At 51.6% G+C, this 22277-nt stretch overlaps 1 protein-coding gene across 1 annotated transcript in view; it reads left to right on the top strand.

The window, feature by feature from the left end:
- The window catches only part of mical3a (microtubule associated monooxygenase, calponin and LIM domain containing 3a), a gene marked incomplete at its 5' end in the record, with an annotated part of 50239 nt that overhangs the window by 4180 nt on the left and 23782 nt on the right, over positions 1-22277 (top strand). The window contains 24 exons of the mRNA XM_084452381.1: positions 88-345; positions 964-1079; positions 1443-1569; positions 2018-2111; positions 2323-2352; positions 2863-3010; positions 4199-4395; positions 5338-5456; positions 5805-5876; positions 6031-6207; positions 7461-7562; positions 8004-8087; positions 9427-9531; positions 11426-11542; positions 11844-11948; positions 12444-12554; positions 13109-13213; positions 14668-14775; positions 15256-15442; positions 16771-16865; positions 17373-17460; positions 20334-20535; positions 20950-21233; positions 21744-21836. Coding sequence (XP_084308507.1) covers positions 88-345; positions 964-1079; positions 1443-1569; positions 2018-2111; positions 2323-2352; positions 2863-3010; positions 4199-4395; positions 5338-5456; positions 5805-5876; positions 6031-6207; positions 7461-7562; positions 8004-8087; positions 9427-9531; positions 11426-11542; positions 11844-11948; positions 12444-12554; positions 13109-13213; positions 14668-14775; positions 15256-15442; positions 16771-16865; positions 17373-17460; positions 20334-20535; positions 20950-21233; positions 21744-21836 — 3124 coding nt within the window. The remainder of the gene's footprint in view (positions 1-87; positions 346-963; positions 1080-1442; positions 1570-2017; positions 2112-2322; positions 2353-2862; positions 3011-4198; positions 4396-5337; positions 5457-5804; positions 5877-6030; positions 6208-7460; positions 7563-8003; positions 8088-9426; positions 9532-11425; positions 11543-11843; positions 11949-12443; positions 12555-13108; positions 13214-14667; positions 14776-15255; positions 15443-16770; positions 16866-17372; positions 17461-20333; positions 20536-20949; positions 21234-21743; positions 21837-22277) is intronic.

A 22277-nucleotide genomic window follows, 5' to 3' on the forward strand; every position in this document is an offset into this window, starting at 1 on the left:
GTGTGTGACCTGCTAATCCTCTGTCTCCCCTGTCCTCCGCCTCCTCCGTCCTCACCTCCTCCCCCCCTGCGTCTCCACCCCCCTCAGGACTACGCTGACACGGAGCTGCTGCTCTCCCGGGCCAACGTGGACCAAGTCGCCCTGCTCTCCTACGCCTGCCAGGCCGCCGACTTCTCCACCAACCGGCAGCTGCCCGCGCTGGACTTCGCCATCAACCACTACGGCCAGCCCGACGTGGCCATGTTCGACTTCACCTGCATGTACGCCTCGGAGAATGCCGCGCTGGTGCGCCAACGCCACGGGCACAAGCTGCTGGTCGCCCTGGTGGGAGACAGCCTGCTGGAGGTGAGCGGCGCGCTGGGTATGATGGATCTACTGTCAGGGATCTACTGTCAGGGATCTATTGGCTTAGACTGGAGGGATCTACTGTCAGGGATCTACTGGTTAGACTGGAGGGATCTTCTGCCAGGGATCTACTGGAGGGATCTACTGTCAGGGATCTATTGGCTTATGGCGCGTTCCAGGCAACCCGTAACTCGTATTTTTCCGACCTCCTACACGTGAAAATGCTCTGGAATGGCAGTCAAACCCGTAACTTCCCACCCGTGAACTCGTACAGATCGATGTACTCCCAGTTGCCGGGTGGGAAGTTACGGGTTTGACTGCCATTCCAGAGCATTTTCACGTGTAGGAGGTCGGAAAAACACGAGTTACGGGTTGCCTGGAACGCGCCATTAGAATGGAGGGATCTACTGTCAGGGATCTACTGGTTAGAATGAAGGGATCTACTGTCAGGGATCTACTGGTTAGACTGGAGGGATCTACTTCCAGGGATCTACTGGTTAGAACGGAGGGATCTACTGTCAGGGATCTACTGGTTAGACTGGAGAGATCTACTGTCAGGGATCTACTGGCTATCTGTTCCCCCGTGTAGAGCTGAGTGTGGGTTGTTGGTCCCTTCAGCCTTTCTGGCCCATGGGCACTGGCATCGCCCGTGGGTTCCTGGCAGCCATGGACTCCGCCTGGATGGTGCGGAGCTGGGCACTGGGAAACACCCCTCTGGAGGTGCTGGCTGAGAGGTGAGGGAACGGAGACACACACACACACACACACTTACACCCCATCCTCACCATGCATACTCACTCAGTTATCTCTGAGTGCTGGACCAGCAGAGTGGCCAGTGTGGACCCCAGCTCTGGGTGTTCTAGTTGATAAGAGCCTCTGCAGCTGTTACTGGAATGTGAACCTCCTGCTCTCCTCTCATGTGCCTTCTATAACCCTGTTACCGTGGTTCTTTCTCTCTCTCTCTCTCTCTCTCGCTCTCTCGCTCTCGCTCTCGCTCTCGCTCTCTCTCTCTCTCTCGCGCTCTCTCTCGCGCTCTCTCCCTCTCCCTCTCCCTCTCCCTCTCCCTCTCCCTCTCCCTCTCCCTCCCTCCCCCTCAGGGAGAGTATCTATCGACTGCTGCCTCAGACCACGCCAGAGAACGTCAGTAAGAACTTCAGTCACTACAGCTTGGACCCAGCAACGCGCTACCCCAACATCTGCCTCCACTTCCTCAGGCCCAACCAGGTTTGTGGCCAGACCCAGAACCAGACTTAGAACTAGAACTAGACCCAACAACCAGTACCCGGCCAAGACCCAGAACCAGGCCCAGAACCAGACCCAGAACCAGGCCCAGACCCAGAACCAGGCCCAGAACCAGACCTAGAACTAGACCCAACAACCAGTACCCGGAACAGACCTAGAACCAGGCCCAGAACCAGACCTAGAACTAGACCCAACAACCAGTACCCGGCACAGACCCAGAACCTGATCCAAAACCAGAACCAGAACCAGACCCAGAACCAGGCCCAGACCTAGAACTAGACCCAACAACCAGTACCCAGCCCAGAAACCAGAACCTGATCCAAAACCAGACCCAGAACCAGACCCAGAACCAGTACCCGACTCAGACCCAGACGCATAACCCTATATAACCCTGAAATGTCCCTCTGTCTCTGCGTGGTTTCTGTTGTAGGTACGACACCTGGTTGATACGGGGGAAAAGAGAGACATGCGTATCGAGATGGAGAACGTGGTCAATGCATCCACGCCCAAACTGGCGCGGAATGGTCAGTACGGAACTGATAACACCATGCACCTGAATGTCATGGAAGAATTAGATGATTTAGTGACCTGGTTAGTGGTTGCTAGCCGGATAGTGTAGACCATGTCTACTGTATATTCCAGCCTATTGGTGTTATCAAGTTCTTATATTTGTGGATCGTGTTTTGTTATAATCACATTTTTCTGAATTGTAATAATGGATTATTTCCACCCCAGACATTTGCCTGCTTGACAAGCAGTTGCAAGGTAACATTATGAGTGGCCGAAGCCAACATGCATGGTGTTGTTTTATGGGTTCCTAATGGTCTTTAACCAGTTGGACAAGCCTTTTCTGTGTGTGCCCTATACATCCTTAGGGGGAATGGCGCTAGTGTTTTTGTGGATGGATGGACTGACCTCAACCTCTTTAACGAGCCTATCTCTCTTTGTACTAACGTGGTCACTTGTTCATCTGAGGAAATCTCGCCGGCATTGAAACACTTAAACGCTCATTTCTAACAGTTTGGAGGGTTTCAAATGTGATATGTCTTAACTCTGCGTCATGACATGACTCCCACACTCCAGTAAAACACACTGCAGTTCCCCTGGCTGTGGAAGACTGGTGCGATGGTCAGACTAACATGGATGAGGCCATGAATGGAATGACCCGTTTATTAGTTTGTTTGTTTGTTTGTTTATATCATGTGCCTGCCTGCTTGTTCCTCCCCCTCCTGCTCCCCCCCCAGTCCCTGACGTGTGCTCCTCCCTCTCTCCCAGAATCCATCGCTCGCTCCAGCAAGCTGCTCGGCTGGTGCCAGAGGCAGACGGACGGCTACAGGAACGTCAACGTCACGGACCTGACTATGTCCTGGAAGAGCGGTCTGGCTCTGTGCGCTCTCATCCACCGGTACAGACCGGACCTCATGTGAGTGTGGACACCGCGCAGGCTACACCCTGTCGCACTGTACGAGGCACTCGGCTAGGAGACGCATACGGCGGTGTGAATAGGGATGGGTAGATCAAGTGTTCTTTTTGGTTTCTCCCCCTACTCCGTTTGGAATAGCAGTGTCTCCACTGGCAGTGTAACCACCAGCATAACTATGCTCTAAGAGTTAATGTCAGTCTGATTTTATTTATATAGCACCATTCATACAAATCATTGTAGCACATAGTTTTTACACTTTCCTTAAAAGGAGTTCTGCCTCTGAGTGGGTGTGGGAGGGGGTTTTAACCTCCCGTGGAGTGTGGAATGGTCTGACTAATGTGTTAACAATGCTTTGTTTGTTTGTGCCCGGCGTTATTTATTGTCCAGCTGACGCCTTGATCCGGCTCCCGTATATCACTGTTAACGAGGTGACATCCTTTAGCCACGACTGCTTCTCAAGATATGTCACACACACACACTCACGCACGCGCACGCGCACACACATACTCACACACCCTTCTACAAACAACGCCCCTAATGGGGGAAAGATGGGGTTGTTGATCTCTGGAGGATAACCCTGCATAGTGGTCAGCATTAAGAGCCATTACACTCGTCCGTGTCCTGGCTGACCTTTACCAAGGGCTGCTGGGAGTTGTGCGTGGAGGAGGGGCTGATAAGTAGCAGCGCCATGGGAGATCTGCCACCACAGTCACAGAGTCTCGGACAAACGGAAACGATCTCCCGTTGCTAATGCAAAGACACTTACTTGAAGGTTGAGCACACAGAGAGCACAGCTACATGAGTGGATGGTAGCCATGTTGAGCAGTAGTAGGGGTATATTCAGCATTGACAGTCACAGTTTGCCTGGCGACACAGACGTCCATAGCACCAGGGTGAAGAGGGTGCTACTTCTGCAGCTTCTGCCGTACTCCACTCACTATTACTGTAGCAAGAGAATGTTCACTGTTCATTTTGGTTCCGAACATATTCATTCATCCATGTACTGGACATTACATTCAATGATATTACAGTCATTTAGCAGACGCTCTCATCCAAAAGACTTAGAATAATTGCATACATGGTCCGTGCAGTTCTTCAGCTCCCTCTGTCTCCCACTCGGCTGACCGCTCGACGTTCACGCAGGTTTGGTTGACCGCTTGGCTCTCTGGCTCTTTGTCTTCCGCTCAGTGACTTTGACGCCCTGGTGGAGCGCGACCAGGAGAGGAACAACCAGCTGGGCTTCGACGTGGCCGAGCGGGAGTTAGGCATCTCGCCCTGCATGACGGGGAAGGAGATGTCCTTGGTGGTGGAGCCAGACAAGCTCTCCATGGTCATGTACCTCAGCCAGTTCTACGAGATGTTCAAGGACACAGTGCCCCCCGGAGGTGAGGGCCGGCTACAGCTGGTGTTATAACCTAGAGTTTTTTTATTTACATTTTGGGCTGTTTATGACGAGCGCCGACTGGTAGTTGATCTGCTTAACAAGGTCTTAATGAGTAGCCAATTAGTAGAATGTAGTACAGTTCATTCAGGAACACTCACGTCAGAGTTAGATTAACCATTTATTGCCACAAATGGAATACAGTTAAGTTTGGCGCTGATGGCTCCGCTCTAAATGCTTCCCTGGATTAGCCAAGCTAAAACAGGGGGTAAGCTACGAACCCCCCACGGGGACACAGAGTGGGCCGAACAAAAAAATGAATAAATCAAGCTGGAGCTTACAGTACAACCTGGTACACGCACGTACCTAGGGAGGGCAAACGATACATAGCAAACAGAGCAAGGAACATGCACAAATACTAGTACAGGCAACAGGGAACACCCGCCCCCGGGCGCACCCGGAGACAGAACCGTCCAATCACCAGGAGGGAGGAGGACGGGGAGGCGGAGGCAAGCTTGCCAGCAGGTAAGACGTATCATCAGAGAGCAGTGTAGGCTACCAGGAAGTTGTTTAAATAGACCGCCTAGCTGTGACTGAGGGCTGTGGTTGGAAAATACTGTAGATGATTGAATGATTGAAACGCTGATTGCTCAGCCGGCTGTCAGCTGATTACAGTTGAGGCATCTGACCCGTGTCCTGTATGAAATTACGCGAGGCTTCAATTCTCCTACAGCATATTTGCTCAAATGGGTGAACTGGTTTTTGCTTCCCTCTGGAAAATAAGTGTCAGGATCAGTATAAATACTGTATATGTAAGCCCCCCCTTTTTTTCTTCTTCTGTGGTGTGCATTGTGTTGCATCTGTGTATAAGATGTGCTGTATAAATAAAGTTAGATTCAAGTTTGATTGACTGTAACGGGTGGTGGTTTGTGTGGTGTGCTTGCAGAGAACCAGAACCTGAGTCCAGAGGAGAAGGCAGCTCTGATCTCCAGCACCAAGTCTCCCATCTCCTTCTTCAGCAAGCTGGGCCAGAGTATCGCCATCTCGCGCAAACGCAACCCCAAGGTCAGCCTGAGATATTCATCTGCATGTATATGCGGGTCACCGTCAGCGATTGCTTATACTGTACCGTACAGCAGCTGTATTCTCCCATGGAAAACGCTCTATCCACGATGACACAGTACAGAACTGTTACTGGGCAGAAACAAGTCAGATAAGGGTCTCTCCCCTTTTCCCCCCAGTGGCCTCGCGTGCAATGACAATAAAGTCGACTTGAACTTGTACATTTGAACTTGAACTTTCCTGACTCGTCATCACTGAGACAAATCATGATCACGTTGCTGTATGAATCGAGATCTGTCTGCCCAGAATAACCTCACGCATGATCCATGACCCATGACGTGTCATCAACAGGACAAGAAGGAGAAGGAAGTGGACGGTCTGGGCAAAAGGAGGAAGACCAGCCAGTCTGGACACCCTGAAGACGTGAGCAGAAACAGCACTCTTAGGTTAACGGTTAAGGGTTGTTCAGTATGTAGACACTGTTGGCCCGTAGTGTAGATAAGTAGTTGTCTGATTTCTCTGATGTTCTACGACGACTTTTGAAAGGAGGAAAGATTAACCGGTGTGTTTCTGTCAGGACGAGATGTCGACGACCGGCCGCGACGAGAGGCCGTCCGTCTCCAACGCCCTGACCGACCGCCGAGGAGAGTCGGCTGCCACGGGCAACCATAACAAGGTCAAGTCCATGGCCACTCAGCTGCTGGCCAAGTTTGAGGAGAACGCTCCTGCCCAGTCCTCCGGCCTCAAGAGACAGGTAGGGGTCAATGGTCAGGGGCGGGGCTGGAGGGGGCTGAGCTCGACGACGGTGTTATTCACCGAGTAGCGCGGTTCTGGTCTTGAGATCCGCGTCAAAGAATATGATGTGGGGGCGGCTGTGGAATTCAGCGAGGGGGGGGGTGGTGGTCAGATTTCAGCTGGGAAAAGGACCGTGTTCCACATATGGATTGACATTATTCAGGTCAAAGAGCACGAATGTATTGTGATCACACAGAGCTCCAGTTGTCCTGCATAGATATTGAGATCTATGGAGATTTCCGTGGTGGTGCCTCACAGGAGGTCCAGTCTCGTGGTTGAAGTGCTGGTTTGTATGACTCTGTGGGGGCGTCCAGAATGCAAATACAGCTGTGGCTGGTGCTGTATTGTTCTGTGGTACAGTAGCCGGGTCTGATGGGGCTGATATGATCCGGTCGGGGGTGGGGGGTGGGTGGGGGTGAGTTCACAGGGCCACGCTAGCTGCCGTGATCGTTGACATAGCTTCTGCATTGAATGCAGTGAATGTTGTCATTCCAAAACTCTGCTGTGTGTTTTGAAATGGTACTTCTGATAGGATCATACTGTACGCAGAGGACTCAGTTGGGTATCGCCTTGCAGCGCGATTGGTCTGTACACATGGATTTGGCGTTAGAAGCTGTGGTGTAGCCATGAGGTTTGTGTTTAGGATGATCTAGCTCTATTTATATGGTACAGGTAAATGTGCTGTAGCTGGAGTAACAAGCGGCTAGCTAAGACGGTGTCCAGCCCGTTATGAGGAATGTATCCTGAGACCTGCTTATGCTCAGTTCTTGTTCCTGGTGGGCAGACTGAGTGTGATGGGCCGGCCATGCACTGGGACTGGCGCTAGTACAGTGGAAACAGAAGAGTTATTGTATCGGCCACATCTGACCCCCCCCTCCCCCACTCCCCTCTGTTTTCTGCATGGATATTTTGGTATTTTATATCATATGGTTGTTCCCAGTGGGTGTACAGTAGTGGTAATGATGAAGGCATGTTGTTCTCTGCATGATGTCCTTCCGTATTACACGCTATGCCGTCTCTGTTCACCAGCTATCATAATTTCCAACCAGCATGACCCTTTCCTCTCGTGAATCACTTCCTTCCCTCTCTCCCTCTCTCTCTCTCTCTTTCTCTCCTTCCTCTCACCCCTATCATGACTGCGCCTCATGGTGGGTTGCACCGTTCCCTCTCATTGGCCTCTCTGGCTGTCACTCATCTTCCCCTGGGTCAAAGGGGGACTCCCTGCCCAATCTGGACCTCCTGCTGGCCCCTGTCCCGCCCCTCGCTTCACTGAAAGAGCCAGTGCGACTGGCCCCTGTCCCAGCATGGAGAAAGGTAAAGAGTGGACGCCCCCCCAGTCCCTGGACTAACACCTAGCCCTTCCCTAGCCAGCTGTCTCTCTTCTGTGGTAGTGTACCGTAGATTGGGAAAAGCTGCTTTGTGTGCCCCAATTCTAGCTGACTATCTAATGTCTAAGACATATGAGTTCCTCATAGACATCTGTTGTGGAGTGTTTCTAATCAGTGGATAACCCAGTGTCATAATCCTTGTGTGGTTGTGTCATTAGTTTGCGTGTGAATATCCCAGTTGTGTGTAAACTTCTGGAACAGTTAGCTGTGTGTGGATCTTGTGTTTGTGGGTTTTAAGATATATGTGTGTGTGTGAGAGAGAGAGAGAGAGAGAGAGAATGAGAAAAACATTCTCTCTGTCCTCTCTGGCATGCCCCTCCTTCCCTCCCACGCCACTTTGCTGACCTCCCATTGGCTGCGCCCTCAGAAACGCACGCAGGAGCAGCCGAAGCCGAGCGTCCGCTATAAGCAGAGGGTCAAGGGTCAGATGCTGCCCGGTGGAGGGCAGCAGGTATGACAGGCTCACCCCAGCCTAGGCCCCCTCTGCCACGGCAGGACACCGCTAGAGTACAGAGCTAACCACCGCCAGCGCTAGCTAGATTAGTTTACCCTGCTTTCATAGGCTTTATCTTAAAGAAGCTTTTCTTAAATTCCATGATGGTTTATCGTCTCAGGCTCCCAACTCATGCGAAGGCCCCACTGTCCCCATCAGATCACAGATAACCACAGCGGCTGTAGCAGAAATGACCGTCACAGACCACGGCCTAGCTCTAGCTCAAGAGTAGCTAGCCTTAGCTAGGTGGCTGTATGACAACCAGCAGCACACATCAAGAGCTTCTGTGCTGTGTTCTGCAATGTTCCCTTCATAGAGGATGCAGTGTGTTCATCCTCTAGGTGTTTATGTTAACAGCTGTGGAGTGGAGTCTTTGCAGGGGCTTCACTCAGTGTGGCGCTGGAGGCTAATCCTCAATCTAGTAGGTGTAGGTACTGTAGGTGACCATAGATTTGAAATGTTGAGTGGAAATACTCAAGTACAGGTCTTTGAATCATTACGATCGAGATGCAGTAGATGGTAAGAGGGAACTCTCCAATACCACTTGTCCATCTCTCACTCTTAACCTTCTCAGACCCTGGCCCTAAGTGCTTTCACACACTCACCAACATATTTCATACTTTCCTTATTATGCTGTACTTTCCCACTGTCTCTCACTCAACCACATGAGCTTCCCTGAGGTCTCTGTGGCTGTAGCAGGGGAACAGTTCTCCGTCTGGCTCTACTTAGCTGTGTGGTTCCTCGTATGGTAACTCATTACTTCAGCAGATTATTGTTCCGGTTTAGAACCTTCGCCATTGGGCTCACTCGGTTCTCAAGTGGATTTTTATTTATTGGCCCTGTGTCTATCCCTGTGGGTGGTCTCTCTGTACTGTGTGCGTGTGTGCGTGTGTGTGTGTGTGTGTGTGTGTGTGTGTGTGTGTGTGTGTAAAGATCCAGTGATGGGCTCAACTGTGTGTGTGTGTCTTTGTGTGTGTGTGTGAGTGTGTGTGTGAGCGTGTGTGTGTGAGCGTGTGTGTGTGAGCGTGTGTGTGTGAGCGTGTGTGTGTGAGCGTGTGTGTGTGAGCGTGTGTGTGAGTGTGTGTGTGAGCGTGTGTGTGAGCGTGTGTGTATGTGTGTGTGAGCGTGTGTGTATGTGTGTGTGAGCCTGTGAGCGTGTGTGTGTGTATGTGTGTGTGAGCGTGTGTGTGAGCGTGTGTATGTGTGTGTGAGCGTGTGTGTGTGTGTGTGTGCGTGACCAGCCATGCCTATCCAGTGCCTCTAGTGAGTGACTGCTTCTCCTCTCCTGTTTGTGAAGGCCCGGAGCGGGACAGACTCCATGTCGGGCTCTCGGAGCTGCCCTAAGAAAACCATCCTCCTCTCCTCCTCTTCCTCCACCTCCTCGCTCTCTCTCCATGCACAGGTGACCGGCTCTCTGTGGCCATTACCCATCGCATACACACTAACCCCCCCCCCCCCATCCTGTCCTCTCCCCTCTCCATCTTGTCTCTAATCTGGTCTCTCGGCTATGCCTTCCCTGTCGTGCCTTCCAGAGTACACCACTATGGCCAACTGTATGTTGTCATTCCTCCTCTCCCCAAACCAGAACCAGACCGCCCAGAAGAACCTTTGTGTCTCGTCTCTGTTTAGTTTCCCCCTGTGTTTAATCTTTGTTTTTTGTTTTTTTCTAATGAGAGGGTTTCTTGCTATTGTTATCATGAGAGGATGTGCATGTCTGCAGGCTGACGGGTGTGTATGCAGGTTCAGGGGCGGTATGTATGCGGGTTCAGGGGCGGTGTGTATGCGGGTTCAGGGGCGGTGTGTATGCAGGTTCAGGGGCGGTGTGTATGCAGGTTTAGGGGCGGTGTGTATGCAGGTTCAGGGGCGGTGTGTATATCGGTTCAGGGGCGGTGTGTATGCAGGTTCAGGGGCGGTGTGTATATGGGTTCAGGGGCGGTGTGTATATGGGTTCAGGGCGGTGTGTATGCAGGTTCAGGGGCGGTATGTATGCGGGTTCAGGGGCGGAATGTATGCGGGTTCAGGGGCGGTGTGTATGCAGGTTCAGGGGCGGTGTGTATGCAGGTTTAGGGGCAGTGTGTATGCAGGTTCAGGGGCGGTGTGTATGCAGGTTCAGGGGCGGTATGTATGCGGGTTCAGGGGCGGAATGTATGCGGGTTCAGGGGCGGTGTGTATGCAGGTTCAGGGGCGGTGTGTATGCAGGTTTAGGGGCAGTGTGTATGCAGGTTCAGGGGCGGTGTGTATGCAGGTTCAGGGGCGGTGTGTATGCAGGTTCAGGGGCGGTGTGTATGTGGGTTCAGGGGCGGTGTGTATGCGGGTTCAGGGGCGGTGTGTATGCAGGTTCAGGGGCGGTGTGTATGCAGGTTCAGGGGCGGTGTGTATATGGGTTCAGGGGCGGTGTGTATGCAGGTTTAGGGGCGGTGTGTATATGGGTTCAGGGGCGGTGTGTATGCAGGTTCAGGGGCGGTGTGTATGCAGGTTCAGGGGCGGTGTGTATGTGGGTTCAGGGGCGGTGTTTCCAGCAGATGTGGGCAGACAGAACGCTAGCGAAACCGCTCTGACAGGAAGTCTAGACAGGCTGTAGTGAACGATGATCAACAACCTACTGTACCGCCTGTTCAGTACACATGTGAACGCCTGTGTGTGTGTGCGTACAGGTATATACTGTGTGTGTGTGTGTTCTACAGCAGCAGAGTGATAGAGGGCTGGAGGATGAGGATGAGGACACAGTCCAGGACCCGACGCCTCAGACACACGGGGTAACCATGGTTGCCTGGGCTTGTGGTGGTTATGACTAACGACTGTTCACGGCAGGACTAACTGTGTCTGTGTGTGTGTAGGACTGGACTAGCCCAGGGTTTAGGACTGGACTAGCCCAGGGTTTAGGACTGGACTAGCCCAAGGTTTAGGACTGGACTAGCCCAGGGTTTAGGATCGGACTAGCCCAGGGTTTAGGACTGGACTAGCCCAGGTCATAGCCGGCGGGGACTCGTGGTGGAGAGAGTGGCGTGTGAAACAACTCAGACACTAACCAAACTGAGACTCCAGCTCTCTTTCAGCCGCATGCCAGTCTCAGGTGTTTAGTCTGTACATTACCACCGCAGTTGTGTGTGTACATCACACCCCTACAGCACCGGCTGTTGAAACATGCTGGGATCAGTGGTGAAACTGACCTCGGCGTCTGTGTCTGTCACTAAAGGGGTCTCGTTTGCCCGGTTCCGTAGCTTTGTTTTCCGAGTCTAGACGGTATCAGAACCGCCTGGGTCGACAGTCCAGGCTGACGGAGGTTCTCTGTGCAGGACCGGGCGCCCATATACCTGGAGGACCCAGAGCCCATCCACATCCCTAGCATACAGGAGAGGGCAGCGTGCCTGCTGTCTAAGTTTAAAGGCAGGCCGGAGAAGCCAGGGCCCAAGGTGAACACCATGCATGGGGTTGAGTCTGGAATCGTCTGCATGGAGGATTTTGAATATTTCAAGGAGGATTTTGAATATTTCAGACCTGGCTGGGGTGATACATTTTTATGATAAAAATAGCAGGGTCAATTTAAATAGTGTGTGAGTGTACTTTCTCAAAATGTGGGAAATGTTTTTTCCAAACATTTATTGGACGCCTGGGGTGCGTCACCACGATAAGTTAGACGATTTCATCATTCTCTCTTATTTTTCCTCAACCATCCCTTTCTCCTCCCTCTGTCTCTTCTCTTCCCCCCTGGAGCCTAAGAAAAAGCCGTCGCGTTTCTTCGTAGAGCAGTGGCAGCTGTCCAGAGAGCTGAGCCAGAGCCCCGAGTCCCCCCTCCCCTCCCCAGAGCCCCTCAGACAGGTACAACCCCCCCCTGCTGGGGAGGAGTGGGGCTGCAGTGGTGCACGCACACACACATACACACACACGCACACAGACTGCTGCTCTCCATAGAGACTGTGGATATCTCTCTTTTTATTTGCATTGCTTGTAGAAAACAGTGCTCTTTCGCTAGTCAGACTGACTCTAGAGCCAGGCTCCAATAACAGCCAGCGTACCGATCCCTGCTAATATGGGATCAGAGAGGATCAGCATCATCAAGGGGTTAGAGGTCACTGTGCCCATCGTCTTACTACTGCAGCATGTGAGTCAGACGGTGACGTTTGATCCACTTATGTTACTAGCAGGACTACAATCACGAGCTAGCGGGCCGCCACGCTACGCCATAGTCTGCCATATCCCTTTCCCTCGCACAAACCGCTGCTCGTGTCTGGTGTGGAATTCCTCGCATGGAAGCGTTGGCTGCATGGCTGCATTCTTCCTCCTCTCTTCTCATAGTCTCTCCATCTCTAGCAGGAGCCAGGGCGTCTGCGCTCTGACGACCAGGTGCCCATACACGTGCCCAGTATTCAGGAGAGGGCCGAGATGCTGGCCTCCCAGTTTAACGACAGGCCGGCCAAACCACAGGTGACACTGCACCGCCCTCACCCTGGCCTCTCAGTGCCCCCCTCACCCCGGCCCCCCAGTGCACGGTTTTACCCTTCCAAAGAACAGACCCATCTGTCTCTATGAGATGTGATTCATTTGACAGAGCAGTCAAATAATAAATGGAGCCCTATTAAAAGTAAGTCTGTGTGGGACATTACATTTTTTACATTACATTACAGTCATTTAGCTGGCGCTTTTATCCAAAGCGACTTACAATAATTGCATGTAACATAGGAAAAGCCAACGTGCTACTACTTGCCAGAACTCACAAGTGCCTCTCCTTTCTAAAGCAAGTGACTAAGAGCATAATCTAGTGCTGAAGGCAAAGTGCAAGAATAGCAATCTAAAATACAATAGGCGCTTAAGAGGGAGGATCGTGGTAGTACTTCTGTCCTTTCCTCTGTGTCGTCATAACGGTCATGCCACAGTCTAGGGATTTTCCTATCGTCTGTTGCTCTACCTGAACTGTCTCCCCCTCCTTCAGCTTCTTTTTCCAGTCTTAACTTTCTCCTCTCTTCTCTTCCCCCCTGGAGCCTAAGAAAAAGCCGTCGCGTTTCTTCGTAGAGCAGTGGCAGCTGTCCAGAGGGCTGAGCCAGAGTCCCGAGTCCCCCCTCCCCTCCCCAGAGCCCCTCAGACAGGTACACCCCCCCCTGCTGGGGAGGAGTGGGGCTGCAGTGGGATTAACACACTACTGTACCTCAAGCATGTGTTCTGGAACAGCTTTATGAATGATAATCTCATTTAGATACATTATCCCCTTTGTTAGAGGGTGGCGTATCTCGGACTGGTGCATGTGGTGTGTGCAAGTCTTAACCCTCAGTTCCCTGAACCAGTGCAAGAAACACTTACAGGAATAATATATCTGATTCTGAACATGTCATCATAACCCTGCTGGATGCGCTGACTCAGCACCGAGCGAGGTATATCACTTATCGGTCCGAGTGATTTATGGTTGCAGCAGAGCTAGCGCCACCGCTTATCAGCGCTGTGTTGGGAGCGGCCTGGCTGGCTGCATGGTGACCCTGTGGTCACAGCGCCGAGGGAATCTCCACCAGACGAAACACCATAACAGCCATGTCTAAAGTCCCCATGTTGACAAAACCAGCCAGGCTTCTGTAATCACTACGCATGGTCTTCATGGCTGGTGCTCAGATAACCGTGATCTGGATTCGGGCCTCCTGGCAGGGTAGCTTATTTTGGGGGTCTTTTATAGATCTAATCTAGGCCATTTTATAGTTATACTGCAGAGAAGGAAGCGTTGTTAGATTCTGCTGTCTTCAGATTTGGTTCAATGTGCTCAATTGGTTTTGGCCAGAGAGAACAGTCAGCTACTGTGTCCATGGGGACCTTTAGTACTTATCTTTCTAATTTATTAGCCACATGGCAGTACATAGAACATTAACACGATAAATCAGTTCTGTGTGTGTGTGTTTGTGTTCGTGTTTGTGTGTGCGTGTCTGTGTGTGTGTGTGTGTGTGTGTGTGTGTGTGTGTGTTTGTGTGTGTGTGTGTCCAGTATGGGTGTGTCTGTGTGTTCTGTTTTAGTCAGAGGCTTTAGCTATTCAACAGCTGTGACTCCTCATTATAGTAATGGTTCAACGTTAGACGTGTTGGTTGTAGTGTTCCAAATCCCACAATCTACCAAGCTTTTAACAGGCACTGCATGCAGTGTTGAGTGGACTTGGTCTGCACGCGGTTTCTGAACAGTGGTGATGCCGTTAACGCCGATCGATCTGGGAGTACAGCAGTACTTCACCATGTGGGCCGACGCAAACATGCTACATGCTACATACACCTGGTCAACCAAGTGTGCATCTCATCCATCTTCTCATGATGTCAGTGCTTTGCCATTCCCTTAGAGACTCACACTCTCCACTGCTTCATGTCTACCTCCTTTCCTGTCACCTCATCTCCAACTGAACCTCATTTCCTGTCACGTTCTAAACCTCGATCTACCTCACGATCGTCCCGCTCTCTCGTCCTCTGCTCCTCTCACCTTAAATGCCTCAATTTCAACTCTTGTCCTCACTGTCTTTTTATCTCCTTTACTTTTTATTCTCTCCATCATCCTGTCTTCTGTCTGTCGATGATAGAGATATATAAAGCTATACACAGGGGGAGTGAGCTCATTGGCTGAGCAGATAGCCAATCAGCTTCAGACTCAGGAGGAGCCCAAGCCCCTTCTTGGCAAGAGGGAACTGGTAAGAGTGTGTGGTGTGGATGGAGCCTCGGAGCTCTGTGTAGCACTGAGAAGGCATGCAGTAGACCCATGCACTGACCCGGGCTAGCCCCTGACCTGTAAATACACTAGGGTCCACTTCTAGCTGTAGAGAATGATCTCTAACTGTGTGTGCTGTACCCTCAACAACTAACTCTTGTTACCTGTGTGTGGAACATTCTACCTTTTCTGTGGTATCAAAAACACACAATAATCAGCGTTTTTTTGTTTTGTTTTTGGGAAGCCAGTGCTCAGTGTGATCTCACCTTTGTTTTTGAAAAAAATAACCAAATTCCCAAACTCTCTCAATGCTCCGGGGTAATCTGGCTGTGGAAAGTCTGCTTTCACCTAGGTTTGAAGCCGGGGGTTTTAGGATGTGCCCTGTCCCCTTCTCTCCCCCCACCCCTCCTCCCACTCAGCCTCTCACCCAGCCCTCTCACCCAGCCCTCTCCCCCCTACCCAGGGCTCCCTGAGGAAGGAGTTCCCCGTGAACATCGGGGGCAGCGACGTGTGCTTCTTCTGCCGGAAGCGCGTGTACGTGATGGAGCGCCTGAGCGCCGAGGGGAGGTTCTTCCACCGCAGCTGCTTCAAGTGCGACTACTGTGGAACCACTCTGCGGCTGTCCTCGTACGCCTTCGACGTGGAGGACGGTAAGGGCCGACGCACCTCCACTAGAGATGTAATGGTGTGAACATTTCATATCGCGATTATTGTGACCAAAATTATCATGGTCGTCAGTGTTATTGTGGTATTATAAAATGTGACATTTAAAAAAAAAAACTACTGATAGACACAAGGAAATCATTTCAGCAAGTTTTATTGTGAAAACCACAAATAAAATTAGCAGCACTATGCACTTTTTGTTTGCATAAACACTAAAATACTGCGTCATGGAGACTGTTGCTAACTGGTTGATGCTGGACAGTATTTACAGTGAGTTTTTCAAAGCGTAGAAATCAAACACGGTTTTAATGATGATTTTAGCGTGATAAATTTCAGTGAATTTGATTGCGGTTTATCATTATACCGGCTATCGTTACATCCCTAACCTCCACACACACGCACACGCACACACACACACACACACACACACACACACACACACACACACACACACACACACACCATCACTGGAGAGGTGTCACTGGAGAGACATACTGACAATATGCCTGATTGGTTACATTTAGTGGTAATTCAAACCGGGCACTTACTGGGTAATTGATATAGTGAGAGGCCGACTCGAAAGAATGAACAGCGGAGCAATCGTGTCGGGGCTATCACAATTGTTGAGAGCGCCGGCTGCATTTCTTTTGAGAATGGGCAGTCACCGGGCCGGACCAGATAGAGGAGATATACTGTGTGCGGTGGCGCTGTCTGCAGTAGGAGGTATTGAGTTCTGTGGTCACCGTCCTGGGAGTCCAGCCCAGCGTTAAGATTCCGTATCCCTCCCCTCCGGGGGTGCGGAGGCCTGCTTTGTGCGGCGGAGGGACAAGCGACGGTTTGTTAACGGGGGACAGAGCGTCTGTTTCACCCTGCGTACCGTGGCATCTCACTGGGGGGGGCGGAGCCGCTCCACACTACCCACTGAGCTGATAGGAAGGAAGGGAGAGAGAGGGAGGGATGGAGAGATGAAGGGATGGAGAGAGAGAGGGAAGCCGCACAATCATTCTGTCTGTCTACGACCGGCGTGCACTCACACAACACACACACACACTCACACAGCACACACAGGCGTCCTCTGTCCAGAGCCTATGTAACGGATGAGAGTCATGCTGATCCAGGTTATGTTAATGTTGTGACTGACTAACGGGCTTTGTGTGTGTGTGTGTGTGTGTGTGTGTGTGTGTGTGTGTGTGTGTGTGTGTGTGTGTGTGTGTGTGTGTGTGTGTGTGTGTGTGTGTGTGTGTGTGTGTGTGTGTGTGTGTGTGTGTGTGTGTGTGTGTGTGTGTCTTTCTTTCTTTCTTTCTTTCTCCTCCAGGGAAGTTCTACTGTAAGCCCCACTTCTGTTACCGGCTGGGCGGCCAGGCTCAGAGGAAGAGGCCGGCTCCGGCCCCGGGGCCCCTCAGTGAGAAGGTACGTGCTCACTTTCTGCCTCAAGGGCCGTTCAGACCGGACGCGGCAGACGGCAGCGCTGCTCTCTGAAACCCGTCGCTCCTGACGGCTCGCCCCCGCACCACGGCCCATTTCCTCAGAGCACGGGACACGACTCGCCACCTGGTTGAACTTTAGGTGCCGTGGCAGGCGCAGCTCAAAACGCGTCCTGTCTGAATGACCCTTCAGACACAGGAGCTGTTGAGAGGAAAACCACATCCATTCCTGAGCTTTGCTGAGAGTTTACAGTACCAGTCAAAAGTTTGGACACACCGGTGTTGAAACTTTTGACTGGTACTGTAGGTGTTAATGACTTTCTCTGCTGTATCAATACAGCCGTATGTCCAATGGTGCTGATGCTGCAGTAGACGTGTTATACTGTCTAGGGTCACCAGCGGTTTTGATGGATTATTTGTCCCACTACTGTGCTGAACAGGAAGGAGTAATAGCACGTTTGACCCAATTTGACCTTTCAACTCTTGTCTCCAGGATAACCAGGTGTCCCAGCCTTCTCCGGTCACCGTGGACGCCCCCGGGCGGGCGGCTGCCACCGCGCCCTCCGACCGCCGGCCCTCAGGTACCCCGACCCCCGCGCCCGTGACCCCGCTCTGCCCCCTAGCTGCGCCCCCCCGCCTGGCCCCGGAGCTGGGGCTACGGGCGGGCGGCTCCCTGCGTACCCTCCGCCGCACGCTGTCCCGGACGTGCCACCAGGTGGCTCGCCGCCGCTGGGATTTCCCCTTCCTCTTCACATACTGTCTCTACCTCCTCTGCTGCTTCAGCCTCAACGCCCTGCGCAACCTCCTCTAGCATGACCTCACTTCCTGTTAGGCCTCAGTCTAACATCCCCAGAGTGGAACTGTGTAGCTCCTCTAACCTCCTCCCTGCTGACTCTCTGACTTCCCTGTGATGTAGATCTTGTGATTCTGTGCGTGCGATTGTTTTCCTGAAGATGTGGCATTCTCTCTTTGCTCCAGTTCGTTGGCACCGGTGCGTCTCGAGAAAAGCTTCTCTGTGATTGGCTCTGGCCGGTGTGTCCGCCAGAGGCTACTTTGTGATTGGCCCTGGCCAGCTCGGTGGCCCCTGGGATGGAACGCCACATCTTCTTCACTTGTCTTGAGATTAAAACAGTCGGGCAAGACAGAGCGCTTTATAACCCGGCTGATAGTCTCGCTGCTGCTTCACTGTTAAAACTTCAACCTTAGATTTACTTAACTGAATGCACAGGACCTGCTTACCTTGTAAAAAACTGTCGTCCGTATATTAGACGTACCTATTGTAGATAATTAAGAAACTGACGATGCTCTCTTGCCCGACTGTGTTTTAGTAGAAGGCCAAACTCTTCTGTTGTGATTATAACCTGTAGTGGCCTTTAACAGCTGTGTTAGCCTTACCTTCTGCCGTTCAACAGCTCACCTCAGAGCCCGCCTGTATCGGTCCTTGTGATTGGTCCCTCTGTCAGCTGTACTGTCCCCTCCCACCCTCCCCTTCGATAGCTGTCCTCTTCTGTAATGACATGCCTGTATCAAAGCTTGTGATTGGTCCTTTTGTAAGCTTTACCTTTCCCCCTTCTATCAGAGCAGCCTATAGCTGGGAGCTAGTGATAGTGCCTGTATTAGCGCTTGTGATTGGTCCATCGTGAGATTCATCCACCCCTCCTCTCCGCCTCCATCAGACTTCTCTGCCGGGCTATTGGCTGTCCTCTCCCTCCTTTCCTTCCTTTCTCTCTCTCTGTCTCTGTCTCTCTCTCTCTCTCTCTCTCTCTCTCTCTGTCTCTCTCTCTCTCTCTCTCTCTGTCTCTCTCTCTCTCTCTCTCTCTCTCTCTGTCTCTCTCTCTCTGTCTTTCTCTCTCTATCTCCCTCCTTTATTCTCTATCTCTACTTCCCACTCCCCAACACTAATACCATCACATAACAGCGCCTGGCTTGGCTTACTGCTCAATGCTGCATCTCTCCTCTCCTGCTCACTCACATACAGGAATACAGAATAGATACTCGTTGAAAAGCGTGGTTTAGTAACGCTTATAGGGAGTAACTAGAAATTATTATTTACTCTTCTATGCTATACTAAGACAGTAACATGAATGTAAGGTAAGTACCGTATAAGGTATAATGTACATTAATATAGTATAAGGTATATATAATAGCAGCTCTCTTGCCCTGCCTGCCTAACAATTACCTAAGGTGTAGCACTAGGATATGATATTGTGAAACATAATTTAGAATGAATTGCATTAAATTACGCTGATAATTCCATGATGCATAATGATCTTCATTCATCGATAAGGAAAGTAGATGTCTGGAACTCTTGTTGTACTACTGTAGATGTCAGAGTTAGAACTGTACGGTCAGTGTTTGGAGCTCCTCGTACATTCTGGGGCGAGGGAGCTCTGACGAGGGCCTTAGTGTCTTCAGATCACCAGGTAAACAGCAGGTAAACAGCAGGTAAACAGCAGGTAAACTCATGCGCAGCTCACGGCTGGCCCCTGCATCCTTCAGCCTCACTCATCACACATGACACACCTTCGCGGCGTCCATGACTCCCCTCTGGGCACGCCGTCCACCCCCCTGGCCGGACGGGGCGCCGTAGGCCTCGGTCAGCCTCCGCATCAAAGCTCACACTCACCACCTGTCCTCTTCACGCCACGCGACCCCGGCAGGGTCAGCTTGGGGCCATCGCTTCCAGTGCATTCACTCACAGGGGGTCACCTAGCTCCGCTGGCGCGTACGACATAGACTTCAGTTATAATGAGCACATTCTGATCTATCAAACTATCCCTCGATTGAGAATCCATCACTTATATGTTGCTTCCTAGAATGGGAAAAAGGCAAAGTACCAACCTTTACCCTGTTGCCTATAGAATTTTAGATTATATAAATACATACATTTGGAAATACTATATAGAGATATATTATATTTGTGATTCACTGTAGGAAAAGAATTGAATGCAATAAACTGATAATAGACATTGGTGTGTTTTTGTCAGTTTGTCTGTAGAGTACGAAGGACTTTGATCTGATGAAAATGCCCAGAGATCGTAGGATGGGTTTGATACTGTACTCCTTTTTATGGTGTTACGACTACAGCACATTGGGTCAAGCCTCATACCGTACACAGACATGACGCACAGCCCGCATTCAAGGAATCACTCTTCGACCATCCTGATAAACGGCACGCCCCGGACATGTAGAGGTAGATCATGTTGCGCGCTTGTCTGTAGCTGTCACGGTGTGGGGACAGGTGGCGGTGGTGTTGTGGGGGTTGATGGGACGACCTGCATGGCTCCTGCGCCGTTGAGACGGCCCGGTCTCCAGACCGCCTGTCTGCTGTCCCGCGGCGTCTTCTCTCTGAGTCTGACACCCGTCTGTCTGTATGCGTCCTCCCCCTCGAACCCGGGACGCCCCCCAACCCTCCCCCTCCCCTCACTCCCCCCCCCCCTCACTCCCTCCCCAGGGGCGGAGGTGAACGGGCTTCAGGAGCCCAACCTGGCCAAGCGACTGAGGGGCACGCCGGAGCGCATCGAGCTGGAGAACTACCGCCTGTCCATGCAGAGAGAGGAGGAGGAGCTGGAGGAGGTGCCTGAGGAGACGCTGGCCGAACACAACCTGAGCAGCGTCCTGGACAAGACCAGGGGCGTGGACCTGCTGGGGTCCAGGTGAGGAGAAGAGAGGGGAGGGGAGAGGAGAGGAGAGGAGAGGAGGGGAGAGGAGAAGAGAGGAGGGGAGAGGAGAGGAGAGGAGGGTAGAGGAGACGAGAAGAGGAGAGAGGAGAGGAGAGGAGGGGAGAGGAGAGGAGAGGAGAGGAGAGGAGAGGAGAGGAGAAGAGGGGAAGGGCAGAGGAGGGAGGAGAGGAGAGGATGGGAGGTCTGGGTGGATATAGCAGCGGATTATTTTCCCCTCAAAGAAAGGAGCAAAGCACTGGAACAAACATTTCAATTTGAGGGGTTACAGTTTTGCATTGGGAACCGTCGGTGTGCACTGAATGGGGTTTTAGATAGTATGTTTCTAGCCTCTCCCCTCATAGCTCAGCGGCCATTATCTAACCACCCCCCCCACTTCTGTCCCCGCAGTAGCTCAGAATCCGACATGGAGGACGAGGATGAGGAGCAGGACGAACAGGAGCAGCAAGGGGAAGAGGAGGAGGAAGAGGAGGAGGGGCCGCCCAGCCCCTCCGACCTGGGAGGAGTTCCCTGGAAGGAGGCGGTGGAGCTCCACGCCCAGCTGAAGGCCGACAGTGACCCAGGAGCCAGGGGCCAGGGGCAGGCACAGGCTGGCACTGCCAGGGAGGAGGAGGAGCAGGAGGAGGAAGAGGAGGAGGAATACGAAGAGGAGGAAGAGGAAGAATCAAGCGATGGTAAATTTGTTTTCAAACCTTTTGAGGTTTGGAGTTGAGTTTGGAGTTTGGAGTTGAGTTTAAGGTTTGAAAACAGCAGTTCCTCTGGTGTTCAGCTCTTTATTAAATGGCCGGGGCATGGTTTAGTCCAGTCTGTGTTTTTAGAGAAGGTAGCAGACATGTCTAGGAGCTGCCAGGCTTACCCAGGGGGACCTAGAGCTCCTGCAGTCTGTCCTCCCTCTGCCCTGCTGTCTTTCCCTCCATCCCTGTTCATGTCTGTCCTCTTCCTCTCATCACCCAACTCCATTTCCAGTCAGAGACGTATTCTGCTGTGTAGAGAACACCTCGTATGAACCACCTGTACTTTCTCTGCTCATGACTCATTGTTCTCCGTACCTTCTGTGTCTCTCCTCATGCTCTCATCCTCTCTCCCTTCACGCCCACCTCTCCTCCTCACCTCCCGTCTCCTCCCTCTTCACCCCTCCTGGGTGTATTGGTTATTATTGGGGTTATGTCTCCCCCTGCTGGCAGAGGGGGAGTACTGCCCTTGGGAACGGGAGCTACAGTCAGGTCTGTGGTTGGAGAAGCACCTGACTGATGAAGAGGACACAGGTACCTTTAAAGGTAGCAGCTCTTCTGCCCATGGATGCGTTTGCACTCTGAAATAACTTGGTGTGAAGGAACGTCTCATTAATATTTGGTTTGGGTTTGTTTCTTTACCAGGCTTACTCCCGAAGTGGGATTTGATTTTGCTTGTTTGTGTTGGTGTTGATTTTTGTTTGAAACGTGAAATAATTTGGATTCGGTTTTTCAACAGGTGCGGATGGCGTTCACTCTGCTTTACCTATTGTTTTACTATGACCCTTAACACATTTTTTTAAAACTTTTGGCGATTTTTTTAAACTAATTTACTAAACTGCCGAACGTGTAGTTTTGCTTTAAGATACTTGATAAAGTATGACTGATGTTGTAATGTTACAGATATGAGTTTCGTGGTTTAAAGACATGGTTGTATCTCTTGTCCTGAGTCTAGAGCATGCAGCCTCCATCCTCTCTGTGTGGTGA

Source organism: Borostomias antarcticus, assembly GCF_949987555.1.
Source record: "Borostomias antarcticus genome assembly, chromosome: 18".
Taxonomy (NCBI): domain Eukaryota; kingdom Metazoa; phylum Chordata; class Actinopteri; order Stomiiformes; family Stomiidae; genus Borostomias; species Borostomias antarcticus.